Source organism: Marmota monax, unplaced genomic scaffold (assembly GCF_021218885.2).
Source record: "Marmota monax isolate L192 unplaced genomic scaffold, Marmota_monax_Labrador192_F-V1.1 WCK01_AAM20220418_F8-fsc00520, whole genome shotgun sequence".
In the NCBI taxonomy this organism is placed as follows: domain Eukaryota; kingdom Metazoa; phylum Chordata; class Mammalia; order Rodentia; family Sciuridae; genus Marmota; species Marmota monax.
In genome coordinates this window covers 132,912-155,954 of record NW_026694854.1, presented here as the reverse complement: position 1 = coordinate 155,954, position 23,043 = coordinate 132,912, and the positions used below count along the sequence as shown (strand labels likewise).

Genomic DNA, 23,043 nt, shown 5'->3' with positions numbered 1-23,043 from the left:
ATTTCAAGTAGCTAGAGTACTCCAAGTACTATTTTATTTCAGGCAATACTATCTCTGCCTATAAGTTTTAGAAATAAACTTTCCTTAAGTGTTTTATGATCAGCATCATGAGGACATATTTGTCTACCAGGATAGGAAAATAAAGTAGAAGGCTCAGCTTGTATTGATAGGCTATTAGGATAGAAAATAGAAAACACCAGACTTAATATCAGACAGAAGGTTTCATTTGGCCCAGAGTTTCTTTAAAGTAGCAGAGGTGGGAGCCAGGAGGCTGCTGTTTTAAGCAAGTCAGCTGTTCACCAAGATTCTACTGTAAAACTGTTCTGGATATCATTCTCCATGGTTAAAGTTGGAGAATATCCAAATTTTTTACTTTTTTGAAAAAATGTTCCCACTGACCTGGATTCATCTTGAAGATAAACTTGTTTTCTTTGCTGTTCATGAGATCAACAAACTCTTTTAGAGCAGCATAAAAAGGCTGAACTCTCTCAACAGGTACATCAAATATCGTGTCTCTAGTTGCATTGTTGAAGTTGATGCGAACCACTTGGCCTTTGTCATCTAACCTGTTGAAGAGAAAAAATTAACATATAATTCATGAAATATCTATTTACATTTGTAAGGGTCAAGATATTCAATTTACCTGTGGTACAATGTATTCCTTCATCTCTTTCATTCATTCATTATGAATAAGTGTTTTTAGAAATCTCACTGCAAAAATGCTAGGAGGGATTATACTAAAATTAAAATGTTACTGATATATTCAAGTCAACATTTTGTTATGCTTAGTGAAATTTATTTGTTGTTCTTTAAAATAGGCTTTACATATTAAAATCTCATGCAACGAGTTTATAGGTCAGTTACCTTTTGTATTTTATCTAATTGGAAGAAAATTTTATTCTTTAAAAGCTTGACATATATGGTTCTTATTTAATGCCTAGTTTGGAGACGGGGGAAAGTGAAGAATAGAGAAAAGAAGAGACTAGCCTGAGAACATTCTTCCTATCTACCTATCTATACCACATGTCTTAGTCTGGAGACCTTAAGAAGATTGGTACTGTATCTCACTCAATGTTATATTCCCAGTTCTTAACAGAAAGCCTGGACATAAGAGTTGGTAAATAAACATTTGTAGCGTCTGTATATTTTTCATGCTTTGAGGGAGTACTGAAGTCTCTTTAGTACCTTGGAAGATCCTAATGTTGTGATTTCTCTACTCTTTCTTATAATATGGACTGTGATCATGACAATGCAAGATAATACAACTTTCAATGTAAGAAAAGATAACAAACTTTCTGAAGTTTGGACTATGCTGGTTATAATTAGCAAGACATGGACATCACTTACATACAGAGGCAAAAAGAGGAGATTTTTTTTTTTCTGTGTGTGTATGCAGTTTTTGTTTTTAGCTTATTGGGAAGGTGGACTTTCAGCCAGACCTTCAGTACCAAGCAACTCCCAACTTTTATTTTTCCTTTAGGCAGAAACAGTAGGTATGAATGAAAATAGGAGAGAAAGTGGTCCAGGATGGGGACATATTGCTTAGTATTACTTCCTAAAGAAGTATCCCCAGGGGACAAACCCAGGGGGTTTGGTAATGGTAGTAATGGTAGCCCATAGCTGAGTGAAGCCCACACCTGGTGGATCAGACCAAACAAATTGTTCCATTTGCTTGGACATAGAGAATTTGTGTTGGGGTCTGGGCTGCACTTAGCTGACTGGTCACACAGAGAGTGAACCATGATCAATGTCAGGATACAGAAGGAAGGATGCAATTGACTGCTAGAGAAGACATTAATCTCAGGATTGAAGAGTTAGAGGAAGTGGGGGGCTGAAACCTTAAAGATCAACCTAAAATGCAAAATTGGATTTTAGTAAGCAGGAAATTCCTTTACAGAACAACAGAATAAAAGGAAGCACCTAATGCAAACTTTTATGCAGAGGAAGGGTAAAATGTCATAAAAGATGAGAATAATTAGCTATATATTTAGCTGTGAACAAAGGAAAAATATTTAAAAATAAACCAGCAACAAGATGACAGTGAACCAATCTAGGCAAATCATCATCAGTGATGCCAACAAGAACCCGAAGAAAGGACCATAGATATCTCCCACATTCCCAGTTGCCGCTATGAATATTTCCCATTAGTCTTGCAGGGAGATGGGATGTTTTATGGGACTTCTTGCTTTTGCTGGGGGAGTGTCTCTATGGTATTATCTGTTGCATCACGTTTTATGAGAGAATCTGCAGGAAAAAATTATTTCAGACTTTAGAAGCAATTTGACTCTTATAACTGATTATATTCTTTCTTCGCTTTGGTTTCTAGATTGGATCTGAAATAGAAAACTATTATCAGTAAATTGTTGGCATTTATAAAATGAAAATTATAGCAAGCTCAAATATACTTTCCATTTTCACTGATAGGCATTTTGGTAAGTGCTTCCATTTATTAACTCTAAACTTCCTACTTCATCATAAATTATTGATAAGTGGCAGGTATTCTTTTTTTTTTTTTTTTTAGAAAAGAAACTGAATCAGCAAGGGGAAGTCATTGAATAAGTGGTTGCATAGATGGCAAATAAAAGACTTGTATTCACATGAGTAAACTTGCAATCAATAGGATTGATTAATTCCACTATTATTTTTTCCACCAGTTTCTTCATTAATTTATTTTTTATTGTACTGGATTGTTACTGATTATTTTAGCAGCCTTAGAGACTCTTTTGTACTAGGAAGGATATGAAAATTTCAAAAGAATTTAAAAGTTTAACTACAAGAAAATTAAATTAACCCAAACACTCAGGAGACGGAAGCTCTCATTAACTGAAACCCTTGTTTTCTCTCTTGTTGTTAAAAATGTATTTTTAAATGGATTAATGTTAAACACTTTATTATCTCCATGGATATCCCTGAGACCTTGCTAATGGCCAAATTTTAGATTGTATTACAAAATATATCAAAGCCAAGTCATGATTTGGTTGATGGACGTGCAGTTAATCTCATTCAATAACTAAGTTTCTTGCTTCACTTCTCTTACAGAATCTGCAATTATTTTAGGTCTTAACAAAAATTTTTATCTGTCATGGGTTTTTAAAGTTTAAATTTATTTCAACTCATACATAAAACATAAAATTAAAAATTACACACTAATAGGGTAACATAAGGTTTTGATACATTTATATACATGAGTAATGTGTATATCAGATTAAAGTTATCTATCTCCTGATGATAAAATGATAAAAGTTCTCATTTTAAAGGGACCGTTTAGATAATTTAAAATGTCACAGTATAACTAAGAAGCTTGAATTATTTCTTCTCTTTCTCCCCTCAATGGCTGAGTTCTCAGAGAACACCTCAGCTTCATTTTGATCTAGAGTATATCCCTGAGGATTGTCTTTCCTTCATACCTCTTATCCAAACTACCAGGAACATAATCTTTTTCCCTGAAAAATATATCAAAAAATATATCCTTTTCAACATGGCCATTACTGTCACTTGGACCACTCATGTTCAGGGTGCCATCATCTCCACAGGGAGTCCTAGCAGTAGTTTTCTGCCTGGTCTTCCTTCTCCTGTTCTTGCTCTATTTTATACTATGTTCAACACAACAGCCAGAGGATCTATATAACATGTAACTTCACTCAGAATAAGAACCTAGGTGTTTATAGTTATTAACAACACTACGGATCAGCTGATCCCATCTGACCTCCTCTTCTAACACACTTCCCTTCTCTCAGCTCTGGCTGTTTCTTGAACTCTCTAGACTTGTTCTTGAAGATTTCTTAGGACTCTTGCTCTAGCACTTTCTAGAAAACTCCTTCACTTCTTTAAGTCTTTGCTCAAATCTTTCCCTTACTACACTATTGAATGATGAAAATTTTATCCTGGCTAAGTCTTTGGTCCTACAGATTCCCTTAATCTTGATCTACTTTTCCTTTTTTCCCCTCCTTAAGTCTGTAATAGTTTTTTTTAATATTCATTATGATTTGCTTATTTATTTCAAAATTTCAAATTCTCCCTTTCCCCACTAGAACTCAAGCTGTGTGAGGGCAGACATCGTTATTTTGTCCACTGGCATATCCCAGGTACTAAGAAGAATGTCTGGCCTCAGTAAATATTTGTTGATGAATAAATGAAGGCTGTGCATATACATAAGATAATGGAACTGTGTGCTACAGATTTGATTATCTACTAAATGAATTTATTTCCATATGTGGCTATTACTCTTAAAAGAATACAAATTTAATTCTAAAATCAGAAACACCCCCAAATTAACTGAAGTCTATTTGAATACATAATGTCCTAGAGACACAATCTAAGATAATTCTTGAATAATTCTTATAGCCTTAGTGGGTACTTAGAAAAATCATGATCAAATCATTTTAAAAGAACAAAGACACAAATATTCTCTGTAAGGAATATATGATTTTTGTTGACTTAGCATCTTTTGAGGGAGATTCTGTTTCATTCTCAGTTCATGCAGTTCAAACAAAGCTGACCCTCTCTATAGATGAGCATGTGGTCCTGGCACGGCCACCTGGAATTCTCCAACTTTGGCCACGGCATTTGCTTCAAGGACAGACATAGACATAAGTTGGACAAGGAGTCATCTACCTTTGTCACAGTTGTGCAGAAAAAAGTACACTCCTTGTGCTGTAATTGTCAGCTCCAAGAGTAATGAACACTTGGAGCTTCTGAGGATCATCTTTAAAAAGGAGTCAATATGGGGTGGGGGAGGGTAGAGAAAAATTCCAGATGACAAATGTAACTCCTGGATCTACCTATTTTGAGTTATGTCCTTTCACTTTTGCTAGTACAATCACACTGACTAAGACTATGTAGAACTAACACTTTTAAAATGAAGTGCACATTAAATCTTACTTTTCCTCTAATATTAATAGATTATTTAAGGTAATTTGATTAAAAAATTCATTCAACTGTGGAAATATTCTTTTTTTCCCTTTTGGCTTAAAAGATAAACAAAAAAAAAAGCTTTGCAGTTAAAGCATTCTACTGTTTAAGCATTAGATTAATGGAGAGTTTGCTGTCAATTGTTTTATTGCAATGAGAAATTCATAAAAAGTACTCACTCTATAATTTTGTGTTTAGATTGTACAGAGAAATCACAGTAATCCACTCCAATGTCTGTAAAGTCCACAAAGGTGGAAGACAAAATCTGGAATGCCCAAGGATTTTTTTCCTTGAGCTTTTGGCACACATTAAACCCATCTACAATTTCTGAATCACCCCCTGTGACTGTTTGTTTTATGCAGTGCAGAAGCTGAACCTGAAAGAAGAAATGGAGAAATAGAGTTTAAAATAATAGCATTTTACTATTTTTGATTTAAATATTCAAAAAGATGCACAAATCAAAATCAATGAAATTTGTTTTTATATCTGTTCTCTTACATCAGCAGAGAAAGGGGCTGGGGACAAAAAAGATGGTTATGATCAATACTGTATAATTAGAATCTGTTATAATTGAAGACATGGACATAGGCATGATAATGTTCACTAGTAAGCAAAAGGCACAGGTCATAAGAGCTGTAGAGAGTGAACCCTGGATGTTGGAGCAGGCAGGAAAGGCCAGCAGAAGAGGTAGTATTTAAGCTGGGCAAAGGGCAATGGATAAGATTTGGTATGTGCAAACTAGACTGAGAGTGCAAATAGAAACAGAGAGGATGTGCATGCAAAAGTGCACAGTTCACTCAGTAACAGACAGTTTTGCAGTGGCACAAGGTATAAATGGAAAGAGAAGATCAGGTTAAAACATGATTTGGGGTTTCATGGAGAGTCTTAAATGTTAGATAAAAAATTTCTGTTCTTTCTGTTGGGAATTATTGAATATGGAAGCAATATAGAACTGACCTGAAAAAATTAGCCCAGTGGTGTTATAGTAAATGAATTATTTTTGAGGAGGAAACAGGCCAGATAGTAGCTACTTGAGAGTCTAAGGCCATAATTCAGATGTAAGGATAAAAAAGGAAGGAAGTGGGGTGGGAGTATGAGGGATGGATAAGCTCCGACACACTGAGAATGAGAAAGCCATGCTATTAAGTGCTAATAAATTTTATTAAGATTTTTGGGAAAATGTTTAATATTATTTCATTTTGAAAAGTAAATCATAGTAAAAATTTAAAGATACTTTTGAGTGGAGCTTTTCATTGGTTTTGTGACTCCTTTTGGTAAGTCAGCATAGATGGGTGATTTTGAGTATTTAAATTTAGACCCTGGTTTTCTGTTGGAAGAAACTAATAGCATTGAATTGCAAATCTTCATTCTTACTGAGTGAAATAAATTAAAAACATTGTCTGATAGAGTGCTTATAGAATGGAAGAGACAAATATGATCAAATACCCAGCCTTGGAGGGATACCAGTATTAGTTAAAAAAAAAAATAATAGTTTAGTTTGGTTTGTTCCACAGCTGGCCTGGAATAATGATGTCCATCAGAACTTTTGCAACAATGGAATATTCTTATTTGCTGTCTAATGACAGCAATCTCTAACTTCACCTGGCTATTGTGTGCTTGAAATGTAGTGTGACTGAGGAGTTGAATTTTGAATTTTATTTAGTCTTAATTTTAATTAATGTGTGAATAGTCACTTGTGACTAGTGACTACTATTGGATAATGCTGATCTAGAACATAAATACTGCTTCTCTTCCAAACCTAATGTACAAGTTTCCCCAGTTTTTATAATTTTATATATAATTTATTCTAAAATTGAAATTGTATCATGTATATTACTACACATAAGAATCCTTAGAATTTGATAGCCACTGGGATTACAGGAGTGTGCCACCACAGCCAACTTTATGCCATTTTTTTTATGCTTGAAAAATACATGCATAAGCTGATCAAGTGGCTTAAGAAAATCGTCTCACAAGGGCCATGAGGGACAATGTAGTATGATGAAAAAGAAAAGGAAATGGAAAAGTCCATCAAACTCTCAATGGCAAAATGATAGCATAATTTTATTTTGGAGAGAATTGGAGGGTTCTTGAGATTCTTTTCAATTTCATCATAAATGAACTCACAGAATATTTCAAATATCAGTTTTTTAAAAGGTTAGCTGATGTTTTTACACAAGGCCAGGCCAACTAACATCTTCTTTCATGTAGTTAAATTTTTAATACAATCTTATGACAGGAAAATGATGATGGAGCCTGACACCCTCACCACGAATTCAAATTTGTAGAAAACCAAATTTTATTTCATGTGAGTCATTCAGAATTTAAAAATATTTTCTTTTAAAGTGTTTCTTTATGGCAGCATGTGACTTTTGGCCCAGAGAAAAATAGTGAGCAAAGTAATATCTGTGTTTCATTAAAGATGTGTCTTCTTATCTCCACCCCATTGGATCCATCAAACTGCATGCTCAAGAGGAAACTAATTATCCAAGTCATTTCATCTGTAATTAAAATGACATTTTAATAAACTTTTATTTGATAAACATTTTACTATAAATAATTTAATTATCTTTTCTAATTTCTTTTCTAATTGTTATGGAAAAGCTCAAATACAAAAGAAAAAAAATAACCATTCAAAATGGAAGTTTGAACAATAGTATAAGCAGGTATCCGTATATTATTATTATTTTTTTTATCAGAATCACAAGTTTGAGCAGACCCTGGGCAACTTAGGCTCTATTTAAAAAATAAAATAAAATAAAAGTTGGGAAAACAGCACTATGATAGAGTATCCTTGGGTTTAATTCCCAGTATTGAAAGAAATTATAGTAAAAATCTATCAAGTCATTTATGTAATTTTAGACCTTTGTTGCACTTTGCTTATTTATAGAGTATCTGTTATGTCTATATTATGTGCAAGATGATGTATGAAGTTTTGAGATAGAGGAAGGTATGATTCAGTCCTTGTCTTTGAAGAGTTTGTAAAGTGTGACAATATATACAAATAATCTATCATATTACATTATATCACATTATACAATTACGATAATTAGAAATTCCAACTCAGGAGCTTTATGATGTGATGATAAACTAGATGGAAATCTAGGTTCAAGTTCAAATTCCCCATGAATCACCCTATAAAAGTTTTTACCCTTGTACTTCATTTCCCCATTTTACATAAAAGTCACAATCATGTTAACCTTAAAGGAATGTTAAGAGTGATCCTATAAAGAAAGACAAGTCAAAATGCTTTGGAAAGCATAACTTTCTATGAAAATGTCAAAAATTCCATTGTACTTCAGGAAAATTTATGATATCATTTAATCACTTTTTCTTAGGCTTTCAATTTTAACCCAGAAACAAAAGGTGAAGTCATAAAATACAGAAGATAATTTAAAAATTTGAAATAGAATCTTTAGTTTTCTCGTCTCATTCTTCAAGTTTTATTCTATCCAACCTCTCTAACTGATCTCTGAAAGGTGAGTTGAGCTGATTAGTTTGGCTTTTAATAACAGGGTTTCAGAAAAATATCTCAGAACCACATTTTGAATAAATCACATTGTTGTGTCTCCTCCCTCAACTCCCACTCAAAAAGGTGACTATAGGAGTCATTTTTCTGTCATCATTTAGTTCAATGAAATCATGTGGATTTCTTTTTTCCAATCAACAAAATAATTTAAAACATGTGGACAAATTCTATACTCGATTAGCTAATACTGGCAAGAACAATGGGTAGCAACCAGGGCACAGAGAAAATATGTTCAGTCAAGATGATGAAAAAAAGGGATTAATTTTGGTTTTGGCCCATTTCTCCTTTATTAACTTGAGAATTGTCCAGATTTTCATTTATCTTTGAAGATACAGATTTCTGTGTGGTTATTTCATTTAGTCCAGTTCAGCTTTAAAAATAGGCAAAGAACATACATTTAAAAAAAAAAAAAAAACATATTGTCCTGACCATTTGTGTTTTAATTTAGTAAATGGTGATTTTGTAAAAATGTATTTGGTTTACTAAAATGATAATTTTGTGAAGATGTAGAGGAAGAGTGTCTACTCAGAAATTCCTCTGAGGCCTTTGTGGCTCTGTATGGAGCTCCTCCTTCTTTGAGAGGGAATTTTATTAGCGAGATAGGAGATGGTTTCCCAAAATAGCATGAGTACTCTGTTCCTTATCTTTGAATCCCATTATTATGCATGTTCACAGCTCCTTCCTTGAGTTGACTACTTCCTTATTTCTTGAATCTGGGCAAGACTTGAGGTTTGCTTAGACCAATAACACACAGCAGAAGAAACACTGCACAAATACTAGCCCAGGCCCCAGGAAGCCTTGCATACGTTGGCTCTTTCTCTGAACATTGTGTCAGTTGCCATGGGCAGAAGCCTGGGCTAGCTTGTGGAGGATAGTGGACCAAGTGGAGCAGATAAGCCATCCTAGATGAAGTCACCAGCCCTTAGCCAATTCATCAGCTGAGTTAATCTGCAAATAAGAACTTCCCAGCAGAACACAGCCTGAATAGCAAGAATGGGCTAAGTATGTAGGTGCTCTTTTTAGCTATTAAGTTAGGGAGTGGGTTTTCATGTAGCAATAACTGATAAAAATGACAGCCATGTCACACTGTGCGAGAACACCATCTTGTATTCCCTGATTTCATTTTCATTTTTTAACTCTCTTACCGGGGATATATATACAAAAAGACACCAGGATGTACTGCTGTCTTAAAAAAAAATCTGTCATGGCAAAGCAAAAAGTGCCAATAATTATTTCCAGGAAGAACAAATAAATATATTTTTTAAAAAGATACATGAAAATGTCCTATCCCTCAGCAATTCTGATATTCAGAATTCAGGCACAAAAATGTTGTGTTTGGGTTGTGTTTGAAGAAAAAAAATTACATATGACAAATTAGCTGGTGAAATATGTAATCTTATACACTCAAAATATAGAAGGATTTGGTCCTTGGCCTGCTTTGTGGAAAATATGTTGAAGCTCACCTTACCCCAGGTGGATGGTGCAGGGCTGGATAATCCGTGTGAAAGCTTAGCTTCCCAGTTGTGTAAGCCACATTGTTTGCATCAATTTTGTCTTGCACTTGCCAAGTATGTCTGTAAAATACAAGAAACACATGTTTAAGCAGATTGTCACGAAGCCAGAGCAAATGTATTAGAATGAATTAGATATGGAGGGGGATGATAACTTTTCATTTTATGAAATAATTAACTTAATGACTATGAACCAAAAAGGTAGTGTAACATTCCTATGGCTGAAGTAATATAATTAGCATTTCCTCATTTCTCCCCTCAACAAAACCACATCTTCACACTAGTCTATCCTACAGAATTCATAAAGAAGTAAATGTGGGATTGTAGGTCATCTTTTTTTTTTTTTTTAATAGTTTGATGCATATAACAAAATGAAGCTTTTTTGGTGGGGGGTTACTGAGGATTGAAATAAGGGGCACTTGACCACTAAGCCACATCCCTAGCCCTATTTTGTGTTTTATTTAGAGACAGGGTCTCACTGAGTTGCTTACCACCTCACCGTTACTGAGGCTGGCTTTGAACTCAAGATCCTCCTGTGTCAACTTCTCAAGCTGCTGAGATTACAGGCATGTGCCACTGCACCCAGTATAAAATGAAACTTTTTAAAGTGAGCAATTCAGTTGGATTTAGTACATTCACAAGTGGCAATCATCACTACTATAATTACTATATATCTGGTTGTTTTGTTTGGCTTTTGGTGGGAGCATGCTTGGGATTGAACCCAGGGCCTCATGCTTGCTACATGAGTGCTGAGCTGTATCCACAGTCCCTATATCTTACAGTTTTAAATCATTTCTATCATTCTTAAACAAAACCACTTTTTCAGTAAGAAGTTTCTTGCTCTTCCCGAGGTCCTTGGCAGCCATTAATCTGCTTTTTCTCTTTATACTTATTTTTAATATTTAATATATATGGAATTATAAAGTTTATATTTGACTTCTTTCACTTGGCATATTTTCCAGATTTCTCAAACTGTAGCATGTATTAGTATATAATTTCTGTTTATGACTTAATACTTTATTGTACAGATAACCACAATTTGTTTATCCATTCACTCACTGATGGACATTTGGGCTACTTCTACTTTCTAGCTATTGTAAATAGTGCTAATGGAACACAGAACATGAATATGCAAATACTTATTTGAGTTTTCAATTTTTTGGATATGTACATAAGAATAGAATTCTGGGATCATATCATAATTCAGTGCTTAACAGTTTGAGGAACTGCCAGATTGTTCTTCATAGCATCCATATCATTTTTATATTCTAACTAGCAATGTGTGTGAGTCTCATTTTATCTACATCTTCACCTATATTTTTATTTTTTTATTAAAAAAAATTGTTGCCCGGCATGGTGACACCCACCTGAAATCCCAGTAACTTGGGAGGCTGAGGCAGGAGGATGGTGAGTTTGACATCAGCCTCAGCCACTTAGTGAGATTCTTAGTCACTTAGTGAAACACTGTCTCAAAATTAAAAATGAATGAATGAATGAATGAATAAATAAACAAATAGGACTGGGATGTAGCTCAGTAGTAAAACACTCCTAGTTCCAACCCCAGTACCAGGGGATAAAACTTATTATAATCTTTCTAATGGGTGTGAAATTGCATTTCATTATGGTTTTCATTTGCTTTTTCCTGATGAGTAAGCATGTTGAGTATCTTTTCATGAACTTCTTGGCCTTTTGTAGAATTGTTTATTCAAGTCTTTGCATTTATTTTGGTACTGGGGATTGAGTCTTGGGACACTTTGACACTGAGCTACATCCCCAAGCCTTTTCATTTCCTATTTTAAAACAAGGTGTCACCAAGTTGCCCAGGCTGGCCTCAAACTTGTGATCCTCCTGTATCAGCTTCCTGAACATCTGGGATTACAGGTGTGTGCAACCATGCCCAGCCCTTTGCTCATTTTTAAATTGAACTTTTTATTTAGTTGTAAGAGTTCTTTATATAGCCTGGCTATTGCACCCTATCAGACATGTGATTTGTGAATATTTTCACCTCTTCTGTGGGTGATTTTTTATTTTTTTACTAATGTCCTTTGATGCCCCGAAGCTTTAAAATGTGATGAAATCCAATTTTTCTATTTTTGTTGTTGCTTATGTTTTTGATGTTGTATCTGTGAATTCATTGCCTATTTGATATCATGGAGATTTTCCTCTAAGATTTTTATGATTTTAAATCTTATATTTTTGTTATGGATTCATTTTGAGTTAATTTTTGTAGACGATGTGAAGCAGAGTCCAGCTATCTTCTCTTGAGTGTGGATATTCAGCTGTCCCAGCACCAAGCTCCTTCAGACGCCTTGTCCCAGTTACAATCCCTTCTCTCTTCTCCAAGGTAACCACAGCTGTGACTTCTATTGTTGCAATTTCTTTGCACTTTCTTAGAGTTTTATCACCCAAATGTGCATCTCTCAACACAGCTTAAGCTTGCTCAGAAAACAACTGTTGTACATTTTAAATCTCTTAATCTACAACTTTTCCTTCCAAGCTGTTCTTCCAAGTTATTGTTTGAAGATCAAAGGGAATTTGACCTATAGAGTGCCCCTGTCTGGACTTTGCTGGCTGCACACCCAAGGTGATATTTGACAGTTTCTCCTGTCTTCTGTGTTCCTGAAGAATGGGCATTTGGAAGCAGAGGCTTTGACAGACTCTATTCTCTCTCTTTGGTAAAACTGTAGGTGGCGTGTGTATGTGTGTGTGTGTGTGTTTTCTAAAAGGTGTAATGTCTGCATTCCTTTTTGTGATGTTTGTACACGTTCATGCTCAAATTGTGAAGTAACAAACTGATAATTTATTTTTATTTATCAGGTGGATTACTTTTAAAAATAACCTGCTTTTCTCTAACCTGCTATTTGGTGACACTATATAATGTCTTATATAAAGATGATTAGATAAAAACTCGATGCCATCTCTTTATTTACCATTTGTAATATAATCAATTTGCTTCCTACCATGCCAAATTTAACAATAAGTTCTTTAAAATATAACATTATTGATAAACATGTATTAAAACTAAACTGAGGTAATGTTTCATAAAATTGTGAATGTACTAAATGACACAGAACAGTCATGAATTAAGAAAAAAATCCCTAGTCTTAAAAGTATAAAAACTAGGTAATTATAAAAAGAACCAAGGGTTACTTGCAATTCCGTGGCAAGAAAAGTAAATCATTATTCAGACTTTGCAAGGTGTTTCTCTTTGAAGATTGAAACAATGGGTACTTGGGAAGAAGCTATGTTTCAAAATATAGCTTTAAAAGAGTTACTACATAGATATGCCATTTTATTTCTGTATAATGTCTACTTGTTAACTTATGTTTGTAGTTATCAAATCATTTTTGAATAAATATATTTAACAGATATGCTATTCCTGACATGGATTCTGCATTAGCGATAGCACAAGGCAGCTGGGTGCAATCCTGAACACCTGTAATCCCAGTGACTTGGGAAACTGAGGCAAGAGGATCACAAGTTCAAGGTCAGCCTGGGTAACTTGGAAAGACCCTGTCTCAGAATAAAAAAGAAGGATGGGGATGTAACCCAGTATGAGAACACTCCTGGGTTTAATCCCCAGTACTACAAAAGAAAAAAAAAAGAGAGAGAGAGAGACAATTTAAGGAAGAAAAAAGACAAATATATAATTACAAAATTTTAGAGATAAGCACTATAATGAAAGTAAGCCAAGGTAAAGAGAAGATGTGGGTATAGGGGGGGTGCAGAGATGATGCTTTGGTAACCACACGGTAAATAGTTGACATTTTGTTTTTAAATGCAGAAACCCAAATATATTAAGAGAAGGAGAAATGTGAAATCCTGGGAGCTGTATGTTAGGCAGAGGAACCCTACGTGAAAAGGAGCTGAGTTTGGAATGTGCCTGGCATGTCTGTGGGAGAACAGGGAGAGGGTGGCTGCAGCAGAGCTGCCAGGGAAACCGGAGGGGGAAATTCATCAGATGCACAGGGGAAGCCAGATCCTGAAGGGCTGGTGGACTAAGCTAAGGATTTGTGATGGAAGACTTCGAGTTTCTCCACTGTGAAAATTATACTGAATAGTTGTTTTACAGAATTACTTTGTTGTTGAGCCGGGAGTAGTTGGTACTGGGAAAAAGATGCCAAAAAAGAGAGATGATGGTGACCAAGACTAGAGTAGAAGCCATCATAGGAAAGAATGGCCAGGTTTGAATTTTGAAGTTAGAATTAATAGGGTTCTTTTATGAACTGGATGTAGGATGAGAGGGAAACGGAGTCCAGAATGATGCCCAGGTTTTCAGCTTGAGGAACCAGATAGAGAGTGGTCCCATTTACTGAGATTCACTCTGTAAAAACACACAATCAGGTTGGAGAAATCCATTTCTATTCTTATTCTTTTTGCAGAGTTACAGAACACAGAAATCAAGAATATCCTATCATAGGCAGTTTGATTCACTAATTTAAATGACTTATTTTGGTGCTTTAAAAAATTCTTTATTCACCAGAGATATGAGAAATTGTGCTCTATATGTGGAATAAGAATTGTAATGCATTCCACTGTCATATATATGTATGTATATATGTATATGTGTGTGTGTGTGTGTGTGTGTGTGCATAAAGAATACATAGGTCCATGTATGTTATTGAAAAAAAATTCTTTATTCAGGCCAAGCGCAATGGTGCATGCCTGTAATCCCAGCAGCACCGGATGAGATAGGAAGATCTCAAGTTCAAAGCCAGCCTCAGTAAAAAGCAAGGCGCTGAACAACTCAGTGAGACCTCATCTCTAAATAAATACAAAATAGGGCTGAGGATGTGGCTCAGTGATTGAGAACCCCTGAGTTCAATCCCCAGAACTAAAAAAACAAAAACAAAAACAACCCAAAACTTCATTCACAGATGGACACATGATCCTCTTAGTTTTGGTGCTTTAGCTGCCCCCTGCATGTCACCCAGGGGCAGATCCCCTTGCCTAGTATTTCACCTATATCCTACAACCTGGCAAACCTCCTTAACCCTGCATGTTCACTCTGCCTTTCCCTGTCAGAGTTCATATTGATTCTCCAGAATTCAAACATCCAATGCAAGTTCTAGGCTTGCCAACTACTTCCATACTTGAGTTTTCTGTTCTGATCCTGTTGATCTCATTTCATCTCTTGCCTTAAGCTTTTTTTTGCCTTTTCTCTTCTTAATTTCCTATCTACCTAGACCTACTAGTCAAAGCCCAGCTTAAGTGCCAACTCCTTCACAGTCCAGATTCTAGAAACTCAGTTTTTAAATTTAACCTGGACTAGCTTCAAATTGTCTTGGACAATTTATAATTTCTGAACTTCAATTTATATATTTGTATAGTGAAATAGTTATAAACTTCAAAGTTTATAACTATTTGCTGTAGCAAATAGACAAGGTCTATGTTTGACACATAAGAGATGCTCTTTAGGACTTTCTGTCCTTTTTTCGTTTCCTGTTTACTTAACATTTACCTCTCATTCCTTGGGGCTCTCCATGTATGTTTATTTGACTCATTTATTAGAACTGAAGTTGTTTGGTGTTTTGTGACAATAGTTTCAATTTTAAAAGAGTTATCACTCTGATTCCATTTTGATGTATTATAACATAATTCTTCTTTGTCTTCTGAGTTTTAAATTCACTAAGTGCAAAACCAAGTTTTGCTCTTCTCCTGTTACCTAATCCAGTCCTTATGCTAAAACAGGGAACCAATAAATAGTGACAAAATGAGCATAAGAAGGGGCACAGGGTGACTTTTCTGAGTCTTCATTCTCCTAGGGTAAAGGGTAAGGGTAGGTTAAGGATGACCACAAGAGGGTGGGAAGAGATAAAACAGTCAAGTTGACACCTTCCTTCTTCTTCCTCCAGGGACACAACATAAAATGTCCTCCCACATATGGAACTATTTTTCTTAATGAGCCAAAGTAGGGCTTCTTCCCTGTTCTCCAGGTCTGAGAATGAAACTGGCTATTTTGTTCTGCTTTACTCATTTAAAATTAGAAAGGAAAACTCAGTATATGTTTCACCGAAGGTCAAATGGCCATCCATATGTGGCCATAAACTGTAATGAGACTGAGTGGAGGGAAAGAGGAGTATATATAGCCAGTTGCAACCCATTTTAAGTAGGAGTCAGGCAATCCATTATATTGCAGTGACTGTAGCCAAGAAATACATGTTCTCTATGAGGTTCATGTAATTCTATAGCTCATATAAAATACAGCTCCAGACTGTTGTCAACATTGGCATTTTTAGAATTACCAACATGTAGCAAAGGATTTAAGGAGATCAAAAACAGAACTTCATCAAATTATAAAATGTATAATATCTTTTGACTAAGTCGACAATGCTGTTGACAATATCAGCAGAAAATGACTATTCAGACTTTCTTTACAAAAGTGATGATGGTTTTGCATCAGTCCACCTATAGTCTTTTTCATGATTTTCCCTATGATTAAGGATGGAGTTTTGCTATAGCTAAGAGCTGGCTGAGATTCAGGGCTCAGGCTTCAGGCCGAGAACAGATATTTTCTTTGTTTGACTTTAATTGGCTTCTACAGGGATGAGGCTTGGGACTTGGCTTCATCAGAACTCCCCTGGCCTCCTTAGATAATAGTTAGGGGATGATAAGTATTTTCCAGCCCTAGAGTGTCTTAGGCATAGTAGGAGATGTGTAGCCCAAAAGTCTGTGCTCACACAATCTGATACATCCTAGGAGGGGAGATCACCAATTGCAACCATAAAACATTCTAATGGTTATAGCATGAGTTTGGAAAACCCCTTAAAATGTCATCCAGTCTTCCTTTCTTCACCCTTGTAGAAATTAATCATGGCAAACAGTATGCTATTGATTGTCTGTGACTCTTAAGTTTTTACTTATCCATCCCAAATCTAAATCTCCAAGAAAATTCAGGAAAATACAAAGTAAACACACATGATGCATTGACCTGTGTAGAAATTATTTTTAAAGCCTACTTGTGGGGTCTTACTAAGATGATGCACATATACATGAGCTTCTCATTAGAGACAGATTCTAATGTTTTTTTCCCCCCCACTTTTTTATGGTGCTGAGGATTGAACCCAAGGCCTTGTGCATATAAGGCAAGCACTCTACCAACTGAGCTATATCCCTAGCCCTTTTCCCCCCACTCTTTAATTGGTACATTAGAGTTGTACATAATGATGAAATTTGTTGTTATGTATTTGTATATGCATACAATGTAAAAATATACTTTGGCCAATATCACTCCCCAGCACTTTCTAATGTTGTTCTAGGTAAAGCAAGAACCCAAGAAGATGACTGAGAATTGCCATTGTTAGAGCAGTTTTAAAACTGAAGAGACAACTCAATTATGACATCATAATCCAGTGGTATAGACTTGGTTGCTATTGTGCTAATGTGGTAATTGCATGTTTTATTTTCAAGTATTCCTGCTTTAACTAAAGATGCCTAAGTGGTTCTTGTCATTCACAACATTTTATTAGAACATTTGCTTTTGTTTTTGAATAGTGACATTTCTTTCTTCAAGAATTCTATTAAAACCTCTTGTACTTTATTGATTTTTAGAGAATATGTTGTTGGGTTGTCTTGAATGCTAATCTACTAGATTTATCCAAACACAGATGTCTGGTCATAGATATTCATGATATCAATAATGTTTTGGGACAAATTTGAATTCTTTAGTGCTTATGGAATATTTTAATATTGTTTTTACTGGATTTTTTCTTTATATCTTTGGTGATAGATTTTACAGTATTATGGTTATGATTTGCACTTGGAAAATGATGTCGAATTAATTTGTAAACTTTTTTGTAATAAATTTTATGTGACAAGATGCCCTATGTGTGCAAACCTGGATTTATTATTATCAGCAAACACAACCTCCAATGAACCTACTGCAAACTCTTATCAGATTATGCAAGATTCCTTATTTTGAACATTGTTATTCCATTGGATCCAAAACAAAATGCCCATATGCTATTTTTAAAGTTCAAAGTGGATAATTATTCTCTAGCTAAAGTTTAAAAAAGAATTTTAAATCTACATGTGGAAAGAAATATTATATTGCAGACTATAGTTGTAACATTCACATCTGAACTACTGGATATAGTCAATCACTTACCAGAGCTCCAGGTATCTATTTTTCCATTATCATTTATTGTACACCTACAATGAGCTAGAAACTGGGGATCCAGAAATAAATAGAAGACACAGTGATTGCACTATCCAAAAATTACTTGGAAATCTACTTGAAAGACAAATTGATGTGATTTATCTTCCCAAGCAAAAGAACCAAGTGTCATATGAATGAAGAAATAAAGAATAAATGCAAGTTCTGAAGATGTAGTAGCTTTACCTTGACAGGAGAAATAAAAAGTAGGAAGGCCCACTGCCTCTGAGAGCAAATGAGAGAAGTCCAATAGTGTGTGGTCAGGGTTTGCTCTATGACTATTCTTGGCTTCTGTTCAAATTTCTGGTTCCCTTGTTGTGTTATAAAATCTTACAAAACATCTCATTACTTTAGGGAATTGGGTTCAAACATTTTCTTTATCTGGTAGTATTTAACCCACTGCCAAAATGTGTTGATTGAAGACATGCATGCTATAATTGTAAATTGCATTATTTTACATTATTTTAAAACTATAAGCTTAGTCAATGATATATTTTGAGTATATGGAAGTCACAAATAATTTTTATATCAATAATTGTTATTGTCTTCATTCTAAGGAAGTATTTTAGATTTTTGTTGTTGTTGTTTTTATATCAGTACATGGCAAAATTTATAGAGTCCTGTTTTAAAAGGTTCCAGTTCTACTTATATTAGAGATAATATTTTACATTGATTCATATCTGAAAAATAAAGACTTTATACAATTTTAGGCTGAGAGTTAGTATCCTCAAATAAAAGGTACAAACACAAAAATAACCTTTCTGATATTTAGTGTTGCTCTTAATCAACCCATTAAATGAATGTTGAAATCTTCATGAAACAAAGGTTTGATGTAAAGAAGAAGGGGGATTCTGGGGTTATGGGAGTGATATACTTTTTTACATCTCTCTGAATTCCTCCTGCAGAATATTTAGAATGAAAAATTAAAAACTCATGAACAATATCTAAACCAAAATTTGGTGACAAGATACTCCCATAACCCTAAAATTAAAGTGGATAGAGATAAACCTTTCAAAGTCACAAGACCGAAATGAGATCAGCAACAATACAAGAAGAAACAGAAGGAAGCACTGGGGTACATGACATATCTAAAACATTCTCAAATCACTCACAGATGTTCACTAGTAAGTTCAGTAGAGCAATTTGAGGATGGTAAGTAAATGCATTGGGGTGGGGTGGGGAGGATTTCTACGTTCCAGTATAGCTGAGTATGGGAGGTCCAGGGTTAGAGATCAGTATAATCTGGGCCTTATGAATTCTAGAAACTAACGAAACAAATCTTTTTTTCATAGCAAGTTTCTGAGGGGAAAAAAGCAAAAACCCTCCATACTAAGAAATGCATTGTCAATAAATATGAAACAAAAAGAAGGGCCAGATAAACATGAAGAAGAGGAAATCAGGTCTCAGAAAGTTATCAGCTATAGTTTTGAAAAAGAGCTTAAAATCATAGGTTTAAAAAGTTTCTGAATCATATCTGCCTTTAATAGTAAAAAAAAAAAAGAAAACTAATTTCATGTAAAATTAACAACCAAATGTAATTAAACCTTAAAATAAAAAAATATTTTAAGAATAAAACTAATAAGTAACAAAATAGCATATTTACTGACAGTATCTTTCACAAGGCCATACACCTCAGAAGGTGATAAATATTTTAGTTTTCCAGTTTCTATTTTCTACTTATCACTACTTCTAATGAATTCAAAAGTCCTTAATGAAATGTTACAGTATATGAAGAATAACATACATCAGAATTAAAGACTTAAATTTAGGGTGATAAGTCAGGAAAGAAAAGAATCATTAAACAAACAAAGACTAAACAAGAAGGAATGTATGATCAAATAAGCATTATAGGTAAGGCTGAAAGAGGATCCAGATGTTGTCCTAACTAACTCCATTTTTGCCTTTCTAACTTGTTCTTCTTCTAGATACTTCCCAGTTTATCTCAAATTTTGGGAATATCAAGTCTTACACCTTATGATGGGAAACAAGGATGCTCTCTCCCCCTCCTAAACTTGTTATAGTTTGGATGTGAGATGTCCCATAAACATTCCTAGGTTAACGCAAGAATGTTTGGAGGTAAAAAGGATTGGGTTGTGAGAGCTGTAACCTAATCAGTCCGTCCTAGTATAAAAGGATTGACTGTGTGGTAACAGTAGTCAAGTAGGGCATGGCTGGAGGAGTTGGGTCCCTGCAGATGTGCCCTGGTAGGCTTGCTTTTCCCAGCAGCCCCTTCTCAGCAGCCTGCCTCTACTTCCTGGACAGTGGAACAGCTTTCTTCCATCCCACCCTTCCTTCATGATGTTCTGGCTCATCTTGGGCCCAGAGCTAAGGAGTTGGTCCACCATGAATTGAACCTCTGACACTGTGAGCTAAAATGAATCGCTTCTCCTCTAAGTTATTTTGATGGGGTGTTTTGGTCACAGGGATGAAAAGCTGACGAACACAGAGTGGGAGCACTCATTTCCTTACAGGAAATATCCTCAAGCAATAATAATTTCCCCGTGTGCCAACAGGCTCTTATAGAATCAGACCTCAGATAATCATCAACCAGACCACAGTGTGACCTAGACTCCTTGACTATGCATATTTCTTGCCCTCTGCTTTTGTCCTTCCCCTATGCAATCCTAAAGCTTTTGTCAGGACCCCCAAAGACAGGGCTTAGAATGCTGGTTCTCTGTTTCTTCCCATTGTGGCCGCACTAAATAAATTCCTTTCTTTCTTCACCACCACTTTTGTCTGTCTGATTGGTCTCTCAAGGTGGTAGATAGCAAAATCTGGGCTACTGGGACCTCCAAAGTCAGGTCTCCAGCCTAGGATTTTTTAGTACAAATGCCTTTTTTAACAGGAGATAAAAGAGAGAAAATTTTAAATATCAAAACCAAAAAAGAGATAAAATGGATCTGAGGAACAGTAACAAGAGGACAGGCAAAGGAGATGACTTAATATATTTATAGTAGGGGTTATGAAAAGAACAGAACAATCACTAAAAAGAGGACAAATGCTGAAAACTACAATTCAAGAAAAGTTTCTTGAAATTAAAAAAAAAAAATTGAAGCTGCACAAATAAATTGCCTAAGAGCAATCAAAAGACATAGTCTGTAAGATAAATACACTTTAAAGAAAAAAAAATCTATTCATCATCCAGGTAAAAATGTCAAATTACTCAAAAGGAAAAGAAAATTAGATTACCAATAAACCATACTGACATAAGACCCTGTGAGTCAAGAGTTCTATATTTAGCCAAGTCCAATTTCAAGTATAAAGACAGACCTTAAACTGCTGTCAACATGTAAGGAGTCAGGGAATGCTGTTCCCATGAGAACTTCCTGAGAAATTTGCAAGAAAATGGGCTTTAGACAATCAAAATAAATACAGATTAATTGACACAGGATTTCTGCTGAGCAGTAAACATATTTACTTCAACTAGTTATAAGGGTTGAAAAAGATACAAAAATTATAAAGTAGGGAAACTAAACTGTAGTGCTGAGAGATGCACATGTGGGTGATAATACTCTAAATTAGAACAGGAAGGTGTGAAATACCACAAAATTCAGGAAAGTCATTACATTTGAAGAGAAATGAAGTTTGGTTTTGGTAGGAACAGATGGATAGGTTTTGGGATGGCTGGCAATGTTCCATTTCTTGATCTGGGTGGTGTTTAAGAGTGTTTGCCCTTTGTAGATAGATGGATGGAGTTAGAGAAGATAATGCTAATTGAAGTTAGCCATTCCCAAAAAACCAAATGCCAAATGTTTTCTCTGATATAAGATTCATAGTGGGGTAGGGTGGGGGAGCATGGGAGGAATAGACGAACTCTAGTTAAGGCAGAGGGGTTAGAGGAGAAGGGAGGAGGCAGGGGGTAATTAATGATGATGGAATGTAATGATCATTATTATCCAAAGTACAGGTGTGAAGACACAAATTGGTGTGAATATACTATGTATACAACCAGAGATATGAAAAACTGTGCTCTATATGTGTAATAAGAATTGTAATGCATTCCGCTGGCATATATAAGTAAATTAAAAAAGAGTGTTTGCCTTATAATAGTTAAGCTATGCATTTTTATTGTGTGATTTTCCCTGTACTATATTATATTTTGCCAATAGAAGTCATAGTAATAGAGAATAGAATGGTGTTTACCTTGAATTAGAAGTGGAAGAAAAGGAGAGATACTAGTTAAAAAGCACAAACCTTCTCTTATGAATATTAAAGACCTTATGTAAAACATGGTGACTATAGTTAATATTCTTAAAATATACTTAATAATAGTGTATACTTGAAATTTGCTTAGACAGTAATGTAGACATACACATAAGGGAAAGACTTCAGCCTGTTGAGTCATGTAACCCTAGGATATAATCAGGTTTGCCTGATTCTTCTGCCTCATGATAAAAAGGAAATAATGATTCTTTCTTTTTTTTGATTTAAGTTTTCAAATTTGTTTTAATTAGTAATATATGACAGTAGAATGCATTTATGCACTTTGATATATCATACATAAAATGGGATATAATTTCCCATTTTTCTGAGTGTACATGTTGCAGAATCATATTGGTCATGCAGTCACATATATACATACAGTAATAATGTCTGTTTCATTCTACTATCTTTCCTATCCCCACATCCCCTCTCCTTCCCTCCCATCACTTCCCTCTAAGGTGACTCTATTCTTCTCTAGTTCCCCCTGCCTTATTGTGAATTAGCATCCACATATTAGAGAAAACATTTGGCCTTTGGTTTTGTGGGATTGGCTTATTTTGCTTAGCATGATATTCTCCAACTCCAACCATTTACTGGCAAATGCCATAATTCACTCTTCTTTAAAGCTGAGTAATATTCCATTGATATATATACAACATTGTCTTTATCCATTCATCTATTGAGGGACACCTAGGTTGGTTCTATAGTCTAGCTATTGTGAATTGAGCTGCTAT

The 23,043-nt window shown here is 34.9% G+C and overlaps 1 protein-coding gene across 2 annotated transcripts in view; it reads right to left on the bottom strand.

Moving 5' to 3' along the window:
* Nucleotides 1-23,043, bottom strand: part of Bbox1 (gamma-butyrobetaine hydroxylase 1) — a 64,656-nt gene that overhangs the window by 1,585 nt on the left and 40,028 nt on the right. The window contains exons 6-8 of one of the 2 annotated variants that reach the window (XM_046426362.2): nt 9,909-10,014; nt 5,091-5,287; nt 400-566 (exon numbers count right to left, since the gene is read on the bottom strand). In XM_046426362.2, coding sequence (XP_046282318.1) covers nt 400-566; nt 5,091-5,287; nt 9,909-10,014 — 470 coding nt within the window. Of the gene's footprint in view, nt 1-399; nt 567-5,090; nt 5,288-9,903; nt 10,015-23,043 lie in introns of both variants that reach the window. The other variant, XM_046426363.2, reaches the window with a different exon arrangement.